This window comes from Malus sylvestris, chromosome 12 (assembly GCF_916048215.2).
Source record: "Malus sylvestris chromosome 12, drMalSylv7.2, whole genome shotgun sequence".
Taxonomy (NCBI): Eukaryota; Viridiplantae; Streptophyta; class Magnoliopsida; order Rosales; family Rosaceae; genus Malus; species Malus sylvestris.
The window spans coordinates 10,800,103-10,811,543 of NC_062271.1; the positions used below are offsets into that span (position 1 = coordinate 10,800,103).

Consider the following 11,441-nt stretch of genomic DNA (forward strand, 5'->3'; position numbering starts at 1 on the left):
AATATGTTTTCATGAGTTTATGTTGGGAATACACATAATTAAAAAATAATTATGGGGTGTATAGTGTATATGGAATATATTAGGTGTATGTTGAGAGTGTTATAAAAAAGTATATGGAATCTATTAGGTTAAATTTCAATTAAGAATTGCAAAAGTGAAATGTATTAAGTACGTGAGGTGTATTTGAGAATGCGTGTTAATAAAACAACTTTTTTAACTAATCAACAATTTATTCTATTAAAGATTTCTTTTTAAAACACCCCAGCCGCCCAGAACAGCCACCCAATTTGCTCGCTCTCTCTCTCTTTCTCTCCCCCCCCCCCCCCCTCTTACAAAATATCTACCAACACACAAACACAGTATTACTCCATTGCGACAAAAGAATCTGTCAAAAAACAAAAACAGTGGAGAGAGAGAGAGAGGTCATCTTCTTCTTCATCCTTCAACAACAAGACCAATCGATCCTGAAAGTAAAAGAAAATTACAGAGAAAAATGAACCCATTACTGTAATAGCCCCTCTGTTCAACAATCCCTACCTTTCTCTCTCAACCCTAAAACAGTTTTCGAATAATTACCACCATCCAAAAAGCATCAAATCATGAGCAGCCTTGAAGAGTCTCTAAGATCTCTGTCCCTAGACTACTTGAATCTGCTCATCAACGGCCAAGCCTTCAGTGACGTCACCTTCAGCGTCGAGGGCCGTCTCGTCCACGCCCACAGGTGCATCCTGGCAGCCCGGAGCCTCTTTTTCCGGAAATTCTTTTGTGGGCCGGAGCCACCGTCGGGTCTGGATCCCTCGGGGTCCAGGATGAGCCCCCGTCGCACGTCATCATCGTGTTACCGGGGGTCAGGTAGTTCAACGCAGCAGCAGCAGGTGATACCGGTGAACTCGGTGGGGTACGAGGTGTTCTTGTTGCTGTTGCAGTTCTTGTACAGTGGACAAGTCTCGATAGTGCCTCAGAAACATGAGCCGAGGCCTAATTGTGGAGAGAGAGGGTGTTGGCACACGCATTGCACTTCCGCCGTTGATCTTGCCCTTGACACTCTTGCTGCCGCTAGATCCTTTGGTGTTGAACAACTTGCATTGCTCACTCAGGTACTAGTCTCTCTAACTACTCTCTCTCTCTCTCTCTCTCTCTTTCTCCCTCTTTCTCTTTTTTTCTCTCGGTTCTTGTGTGTGTGCAGTCTTATGTTTGGTGGGTTTTGGGAATTTCCACAAAACTTGGGTTTTGATTTTGTATTTGTGAAGTAAATGCTTTTCCTTCTTTTTCTATTTTTTTTTTCATTTTCTTTGGGGTACTGGGTTTTTTCTCTCTTTCACTTCATTTGTTCTTGTCCAGTCATAATTGAAGTTGGGATCTTCTCCTTTCCAATCTCAAATCCTTTATTTCTTCTCAATTTGTGGTTTTATTTCCTCCATCTAAAGTAGCAAAGGTTTAATTAATATAGTTATTCTTTTCAAGCATTTGATCCAACCATACTACTTTTTCTTCAATATAGTAGTGTGTTTATAATCCATATCTCTTCTTCCTCATTCCCTCTCCCTCTTCTTCTTCCTAATTAAGCAAATGTTATGTTGAAGTTGAAGATACATACATACATACATACATACATATATATATATATATATTAACATCAACAAAATATCCTCCTTTCTCAAAGAGAAATGATAGGATTTTATTCATGATTAAGGAGAATTATTACAATCTTCAATAAAAACATTTCGACTAATATCAAGAGGTTTCTCGAAACAAAATGATTCCAAGTCAAACAAATGGTTTTTCTTTCTTCTTCTTGATTTCATGTACCATTTAAATTTTCTTAAATTGTTTTTTTTTCCTTTCTTTTAAATGCACATCATGACTTTCTAAATTTAGATCTTCATAGCCAGTCGTTTTTCCACAGTAAACACTACAAATCTATCCCAGACATTCACTTTCCTCGTTTGGTTTAACTGGAAAAACGATTACAAAATTTAAGAAAAGGACTAAAACATCCCATCACTTTATCAAAACAAAACTTGTTAATGTAAAAAAAAAATCCCAAAAGTGCATATATCTAATATAAATATCTCAATAATGGAATACCAACTAGTAGAACCATTAACATCATTATAGACAATGTCCTCCTATGTTTTGGTTTTACAGAAGCAATTGGCAAGCATGGTGGAAAAAGCCTCCATTGACGATGTGATGAAAGTCCTGTTAGCTTCAAGAAAACAAGACATGCAGCAGCTTTGGACAACGTGCTCTCACCTTGTTGCCAAATCCGGCCTCCCACCGGAAGTCCTCGCCAAGCACCTCCCCATTGACGTCGTGGCCAAAATCGAAGAGCTTCGCCTCAAATCCTCCATCGCTCGCCGTTCAATGATGCCCCATCACCACCACCACCATCATGACCATGACCTCGGGGCAGCTGCGGATCTCGAGGATCAGAAAATCCGTCGAATGAGGCGGGCATTGGACTCGTCAGATGTTGAACTCGTCAAGCTCATGGTAATGGGGGAAGGCCTAAATCTCGACGAGGCATTGGCATTACACTATGCAGTCGAAAATTGCAGCCGGGAAGTTGTGAAAGCGTTACTAGAACTTGGAGCAGGTGATGTGAACTACCCGGCAGGGCCAGTCGGAAAAACCCCGCTTCACATTGCTTCCGAAATGGTGTCTCCGGACATGGTGGCAGTCCTACTCGACCACCACGCCGACCCAAATGTCCGAACAGTCGATGGGGTTACTCCTCTGGACGTACTCCGAACCCTAACGTCAGAATTTCTATTCAAAGGGGCTGTCCCGGGACTAACCCACATCGAACCTAACAAGCTCAGACTCTGCCTTGAGCTGGTCCAGTCTGCCGCTCTCGTTCTTTCGCGCGAGGAAGGCAACAACAATGCAAACAATCCCAATTCTTCGAATTCCACGGCGATTTATCCGCCAATTAGCGATGATCACCATAGCAGTGGCAGCAGTGGCAGCAACATTGGGAATCTTAACTTGGATTCTAGATTGGTGTATTTGAATCTTGGAGCAACTCATCAAATGGGGTCTAGAAATATGGAGGGCCACGATCATCATAATAGGGTGCACAGTGGCTGTGACCCATCAACAATGTACCACCACTCTCACGACTACTAGTACTACGAGCATATTATTAGCTAATTGAGACTCGTGATCATCACTTATAATATTATTATTATTTATCTTTTTAATTATATTCATCCCCTCTTGGATAGCGAAGGAGAAAGAGTCGTCAGAGTTTATGACATATGATCTCACTTAGTCTAAGGAGATTAATTAATCAATAGTGGGTTAATTACATATTTTGATTTCTTCTCTTTGTTTCTTTCTTTTTTCTCTGTTTTGTATGGCTGTTTATCAGTTTTTTTGTAGGGTTTTTGTTGATCTTCATAAGAATTGGAGGCATTGGGGTGATTGTTGATGAGACAATTGGAGAATCTGAGATTTTTGCTAATGCAATGCATGAGGTGGAAGGAGATTGGAGATGCAGGTCAATCTTTCTTTTCAACCTCTTTGGTTTGGCCTGTCATCTCCTTTGAATTTATTGATATCTAATTCATCGCGTATTTATTATGCTCCTTATATTTTCTTGTCCCCCACCCACCTCATATCATCCCTCTATACATATTATATTGGGATTATTATATATTATAAGCTAAAAAAAATAAATATTTCAATTGCTATTTTATTATAAAATGTTTCGTATCTAATTAAATGATTGAGATATTATTTTTTAACTTAATTACGTTTATAATATGAATTGGGTATCATATGGTAGGGGTATCTATCTAGCAAGTTTTTTTTGTTCTAAAAAATTATTAATTTTTAAGGCTTTGTTTGGACATGGTTTACTCGACTTTTTTTATTTTTGTTAAATGATAAATTTATTAAATTATATGTTAAAATTAAATTAAGAAACTGTGGAAATTTGAATTCACATCGTAGTGTAAAAATAGCTCCTCTTTATTTTGATAGAAAGCCACTTGACTTGACACAGGGAATTATAGGGAAATGAGCTGTCTCATCTCATTCCATTTCAAAGAAAGTATTGTTTGGCTGTGATTTTGGCTAATTAAATTATTTTTAAAAAGGACGTATGAGAACTCATGGCTGTGGACAAGTTGAGTGGTTGTCTTGCATGAATGCAACAATTGAGTGTGACAGCACCCCTACAGACTACTAGAGACTACTTAATTAGATAAAAAAATTAATATAATATATATTGGATTTCATCAAAATCTGTCCCGATAGCCTCTTTTATAAAACCTAAATTTTCTAATCCTCAATTTTGGACAAGAATTGTCTGTCCTTCATTTCAGGTGATTTTTCTGTACCCTCTTGTTTTGTGTGATCACGATTAATCCACGTTAATATTTTATATTGTTTTTTCATAAATATAATAAGACAAAAATAAATAGTGATATAAAATGTTGACATAGCTTAACCGTGATCATACAAACAAAAGGGTATAGGAAGGGCACTGGAAGTGGAGAACAGACAATCCTTATCCCTCTTTTTTGTCTCCCAATACCTTACTGGTTTTTCTTATATCTGCAGAGTTATTACACAGCTTTCACAAAGCTTACAGCTGAAACCCTAGTTTTTTTTTTTTTTTTTCTAATGTACTATTTGTCCAGACCTAAAGCGTATAAATGGCGGTGACTGATCTGTTTGTAGATGTATACGTAGAACCCTTAATTATTTATCTGCAGTCCGCTCTCCTGCATGCACAGGATTCTTTGTTTTATTCTTTTTGGATTTATTTTGGGTTAATTTTCTGTATTTCATCAACTTCGAACTAAAAGAAACAAACGATATAGAAAGAACAAACATTGTTTCCTGCACTCAGTAATCTATGCCGATTGATTTGGGAACACTGCCCTACACTGCACAATAAAATCTAATTATATATATGGTAAGTAGAACAAGGAAGAGAAAACACATGCATTAATCTAGTTTTAGTTTACCTATTCATCTTTGGGTTGGGGTTGCATGTTGTTCAAGCGCAAGCGGTGTTTGGATCAAAACATTTTTGACGTCCTTTATTTATTGATTGATAGATATATTTCTTCAAGACTTGGTATCAATCAATTATAGGTCTTATTTGGTATCCTTCTTGGATCAAATTTTTAGTTTTTCTTTAAGCTAAGGAGTGTTAATTAATTTAGCTACATTCAACATTTTTAAAAACAAAACATTGGATCCAAGAAGGATGCCAAACAAACTATGACCTAATAAGTGCATACACTAATATACTAATTGTCATTTGAGCTGAAGATTTCGGGCATCAAGATGCATATATACATTTTTATGATTATATTTTCCGAGCCTTGAGGCATATGTGAATATATTGTTTATATCTCTCCTTGCTCATTTGTTTGTCAATGAAAATGTTTCTATTTATCTCCTTAAATTGTTGTTATAAGTGTCACCCTTTCTACTCACTATAACTAGGATTCAAAGCGATAACTAAGAAACTGAGAGGTATTCTATGTAACATAAAACTTTTCTTTTGGTCAAATAACATAATAAAACAATATTGAAGAATCATTGATTTTTGGCCTCATTTGGTATGTAAGATTGGATTGAAATGGATAGCTCCGTAATTTCAACATATTTTTAGGAGAGAAATGAAAAATTTATTATGTCTAATTAGAGAGTAGAAGATGGATTACTCATGAAGAAAACTTATATGTTCCAATCCTCTGGAAAACTTATATCTCCACCAAATAGAAAAAAATTGTTCACTCCTATCCTAGAGAGATTCTTTTCAATATAATCCGCCATACCAAACGAACCCGTTGTTTCTTGTTGAAGTCATAATGTTACTGATTTTTCTGGACGTAGATACGGTGGTCAAAACGGTGTCAATATTGCGAAAACTTTCAAATATTATATGAAGAAAACTCGCATATATTTTGTTATATTGCTTTGCTTATTTCAGTTCTTTAAGATGTGGATCAAAATGAAGTACATTTTGTATGATGCAGATATAAGGCGCATATTAATAGTTTCCTTGATCTGTCCAAGAAAATGTACGGATCTCTTAACTGATACTGTATTTCGAAATCGTTGCACCATCGGCAGTTGGCAATCCCCAAAACTTGTCGCACTTCTCTGCAACTGATTACCATCATCCATAAGTGATCATTATTGAAAAGATTTCTAGGGATGATCAGTATCTGTAACTTTTTCTTGAGTTTTCATGAAGGAAAAAAGAACCTAGAACATGAAAATGTAATCATCTACCAGTTAATTAACCTAGCTAGCACACATAACATAGTTACCTAATTAGCCAAGACAAGAGAAGAAAGAAAAAAAAACCATGACATTAAATTTAAAATAGTGCTATTCACATATCCATTTTTACTTCTCACACATCTCTTTCAATTTCTGGTCGGATCAAATGAATTGAAGATGATCAATAGCCAAAATTTAACAAGGATGTGGAAAATAAAAATAGGTGTGTGAATAGCACTATCCCATGTACATTACACAAAACCTCACTTTACCCTTCTAGACTCTATTATGTCTTACTTTACCTCATGTAATTTGTTTTTGTGACCTACTTTACCACGTTTCATTAAATGGGTTGAAGGAGCGTTAGTTTCATTGACATGGCAGTGATTCTTTGGTCTTTTCAACTCATTTTCAAATTTCAACTTTGGAACATCTGAACCCGCAAAAATCACCTTGGCACGAAAATCAAAACTCCAAAACCCCCTCCAAAAATTTACCAAAACTCCCTCCTTAGCAACCCTGGTTAAATTATATATATATATATATATATATTGTTTAAAGACCAAAGAGCTCATCCCTTGAGACAAAATAGAGTGTACGTAGTGAAGTTTTGTGTAGAGTACAAGGACCATAGTTAAAGCTATGCCTATTTATTAGTGTAAAGAGTTTTTGTCCCCTCTTCTTGTCAAATCAAAGAGTCTTTTCATGCAGACTAAAATGAGATAATATAGTTGGAGAATATCAACAAAACTGAATATATAGTTCGAAAATTTCGTCCTACCGGATTGCAAGAGTTTTAGCTCACGCATGCCATCCGAGGGTTAGTATAGTCATCATGTACTGGTCCTTTAATTATGTAGAGTATAGTGCAATACATATGTATATTATGCTCATATAATACAATTGGCTTTCCTATAATCGTATGTCAAGTATCTTGACATGCTTCTTCTGAAATCCTTTCTTTCTAGCGTAAACTAAAAGAAAGGGAGAGAAAGAGAGGGGATTATGTGCAGCTGACCGCTGCTGCGGTTGCTTGGAACTTAGAACCATCAAAATTTTAATTGAAAATCCCATATTAATTAAGTGTTGAGCACCCAGCTTAGATTCTCTATGTTTAACCCAACATTTACTAACCCATTCCCACTGTTCAATCTGCAATGTCAGGACATCTGCTATCCATGTTCCTATAGCTTTTACATTAATCATTTTTATATGGAGTGACTAAAACATAACTGAGAATATTAGGTAGAGCTTACTTTAATGGTTCGGTTAAATCTGTAATCGTAATGAGAGATTTTAATTGAGGAGTTGAAATTGGGGGAAATCACAATTGGATTCCTATTGTTTGTTAAATTTTTTTGGAATCAGAGTAAGAAGGGTATTGATTTCAAAATTCATGTGAGCCAATCACATTTTTTATTTTTCAATATTTAGTAAAAACTGAAGTTTACAGTAATTAGAATTTAATTCTACATTTTCATTCCAATTACAGTAAGAAGGGTATCAACCTAGACGTCACATATTTTTGCGCCCTGATGAGACGCCATATAGTCCGCCGCAAAGTTAGCTGATCTTGGGACTCAAGACTGGTCGCAAGCTTGAAAGGAGTTCCTCAACACACAGATGCAGGAAATGATGGGAAACACCTCATAGCCGCTATCACCAATCTTTCCCTTGAGGCACAAGGTAACCTCCAAGGAATCAGATTCAACGATAATATTTAAGAACCCCCGTTGAAAAGCCATAAGGCACCCTTCCAGGACCGTCGACCATACATTGGTTGCCTAAATCTGTCTTCGCCTAATCGCAATAGTCCTGTCATCCAAATTCCTCACCACAATACCAAGGAAGCCACCAATCGAACCACCAGTGGGGCTCCTTTTCCAGCTGGCATCAACATTTAACTTAACCAAGTAGGGAAGATAAGGGGTCCAATGTGAGGACGACCATAGGGTCTTGCTTCCTGTGGAGTGATTGGTGGGTTTCCTGGAACAAGCAGCCATGTAAGAGGAGAAGGCACAATTAATTGCATAGAGTGTTTGGGTAAGAGATGGGAATTTTGTTATTGAACATTGCTTTGCAATGAGCTTTCCAGATAGATAAGCAGGTGGAGGCAAGAATTGTCAACGACCTCTTCCTCTTCTCCAATGAGCCATTAACCTCCGTAATGATTTTCTCGAGCCATGTCTGCGTAGACATAATGGACCAGCGATCCACCCATAACTTAGAAGACCACCAAACCAGACTCGGTCCACCCACAGGCAGATAAACAAGACGTGCTTCACTAACTCCTCATGAGAATTATAGATCAGGCATAAGGGGGAGGGGCACACCTCCTGACGAAAAGCCTGAGCTTCATGGCAATAGCTTCTTAAGGGCCTTTTACATAAAGTGTTTAATTTTTGGAGGGATTTCCAGACTCCAAATACACTTCCAAACCTTTGTCCCGATAGAATCCAAGACGCAGGGGCGATGGATTCGAGCTCTTATACTCTAATCATGTAACCACCTATATCGAGACTTGATAAAGTACCTACCTCTGCGATAAGCTGCCCACACCAGTCGATCACACCTCAAATGATCACCAATGAGGGTATCCATAATAGCACCTTGGTCCTCCGTTGACAACATCTCCTTGATAGGATCCAGATTCTAGGAAACATTGTTGTGGTCCAAAATAAAAGACACAATGGTAAAGTCATCCAACGAGGAGCCCAAAATAAGGATAGGATGCCCTGAGGGAATGGAGGGAACTCATCAGTCCACCTACACCCGAGTTTGAGCCATATTCATGATTTTCTAGTGAGAACCTTAAAACGGCATATCCTTACCTACACCCGATAGAATCCAAGATGCAGGGGCGATGGATTCGAGCTCTTATACTCTAATCATGTAACCACCTATATTGAGACTTGATAAAGTACCTACCCCTGCGATAAGCTGCCCACACCAGTTGATCACACCTCAAATGATCACCAATGAGGGTATCCATAATAGCACCTTGGTCATTCGTCGACAACATCTCCTTGATAGGATCTAGATTCTAGGAAACATTGTTGTGGTCCAAAATAAAAGACACAATGGTGAAGTCATCCAACGAGGAGCCCAAAACAGGGATAGGATGCCCCGAGGGAATGGAAGGAACTCATCAGTCCACCTACACCCGAGTTTGAGCCATATTCATGATTTTCTAGTGAGAACCTTAAAACATCATATCCTTACCTGCTAGGATACTCGACCAGGCCTAAAAGGCCCTACCTCCCTCCCCACATGCTTAACATTACCTAGCTACATCGAAATGAAGTACCAGTCCTTGAACACCAGGCCTAGAGAGAGCTCATGCAGAAGTCTCCAGCACTATTTGGTAAGAAGAGCCAAGTTAAATTCCAGTTTCGAAAGCCCAACCCCTCATTCTCTTTCACTGCCCCCATAACTTCCTAACTTACCTAATGAATTTGACACTCACCCAACTTTTGGCCCCACCAGAATCTACCAATTGTGGCATCAATATCTCTGCACAACGTAGCTCAAAAAAAGAAGATGTTCATGGGATATGCGTGGACGATGTGGGCAACAAATTTGATAAGGACCTCCAATCCTGCTTAAGACAGAGAAACCGATGTTTCCAACCTTGGACCTTAGCCAACACACTGTCCTTTACAGATATCAGGGTTGTCCACTTCGATCTCCCCCAAATGGCAGGAATACCAAGGTTGTTGCCTAGATCCTCCACTGAAGGCATTCCAAGAGACCAGGCCAACTCAATATTTAATCTCTCTGGTGTGTTATTCCTGAAGAACACCGTAGATTTTTTGCAAACTTAACTCTTGCCCAGAAGCTTGACAATATAAGTCAAGGATTTGAACGATGTTCTAACAATTTATGGATGGGGCTTTTAAGAAAATAAGGGTATCGTCCACGAAGAGGAGATGAGAGAACATCAAACCGTTCAAACTAAGTTGTATACCCTCAAGGAAGCCAGAATCGCATGCACACTGAAAAAACTAAGAGAGAACCTCACTGATAATGAGGAAATGATAAGGCAAGATTGGGTCCCCCTGCCTCAAGCCCCTTGATGGTGAGAATTTCTTTCATGGTTGTCCGTTGATAAAGACTAAGAAACCAACAGTGATTACACAACCCATAACCCACAACCCACTTAATCCAGATTGCATCGAACCCCATTTTTACCATAACGGCCTCCAGAAAATCTCATTCCACCCGGTCATAAGCGTTGTTCATATCAATCTTCATGGCTAGCTCGAATTTACCCTTACCTTTTCTTAACTTCAAAAAATGGAACACCTCATGTGCAGTGAAGATGTTGTCCTGAAATTGCCTCCCTGCCATAAAAGCATTTTAGCTGGAAGAGATAATGAATGGCAGCAGAGTGATATGATTTTTAGTACCTGTGGAAATAGGGTTAAAATCACCGAAAATACTTGCAAGAATACAAGGTAATTGTAGTATAATTGCTCATGCAAGGTCGTTGTCTCTAAAAATTGTTTGACTAATTTGTAATTAAATTAACTCTTAATTAATTATTAAAACAGATTTTTATTAAAGATTTGAGATTTTTGAATTTGAAAAGATTAAATTAACAATAAAGAAATTTGAAAATTTGAAAATAATAAAAGCAAAGAAGAAAAACGGTTTTAAATTAAAATCAATTAAGGGAAATACTAGGGCTTAGCCGTCACTGTTAACAATCCTATATAATTTTATTAATTACTTATGAATTTCCACATACATACTTTGAAGATTAGGTTTTCCTAATGCATATTTTCCTCGTGATGTTCAAGCGAAAACAAAATCTAACATGCTATCCATCTGTGATGTTCAAATTAAATATAAACATGTAAGACTCATTAAGCTTTGTGAAAACACTTTGAAAAACCATGCAACCCTTAAGAGCGTGATGTTCGTCTTAAGTGAACTTACAATTACTAATCACAAGAAGCCTTTCTCAATTTCAGGGTGATGTTCCAACAAAAATTGCATCAAATTACTTGTCTAAATATCCTAATGGTGATCAATCATTAAAATATATAGATAGTTTAAATCACGGTGATTAATAATTCAAAGTACGCATGCATCCATTCATAAGCAAATTAATAAAATCACATATTCATACTAAGGCTCATGGCCTAACCCTAGCAAAAGGAATTAGTTATGCATACTCATAA

General features: G+C 37.6%; 1 protein-coding gene across 2 annotated transcripts; it reads left to right on the plus strand.

Annotated features, from left to right (window-relative positions):
• Window positions 1-304: 304 nt before the first annotated feature.
• On the plus strand, window positions 305-3,597 carry LOC126592487 (BTB/POZ domain and ankyrin repeat-containing protein NOOT1-like). 2 transcript variants are annotated; one of them, XM_050258169.1, is made up of 3 exons: window positions 305-1,097; window positions 2,119-3,107; window positions 3,388-3,597. In XM_050258169.1, the coding sequence occupies exons 1-3, from the start codon at window positions 600-602 to the stop codon at window positions 3,434-3,436; spliced, it is 1,536 nt and encodes a 511-aa protein (XP_050114126.1). In that variant the 5' UTR covers window positions 305-599; the 3' UTR covers window positions 3,437-3,597. The 2 variants fall into 2 exon arrangements, with proteins under 2 accessions (XP_050114126.1, XP_050114127.1); XM_050258170.1 differs by having other exon boundaries at window positions 307-1,097; window positions 2,149-3,107.
• Window positions 3,598-11,441: the final 7,844 nt, after the last annotated feature.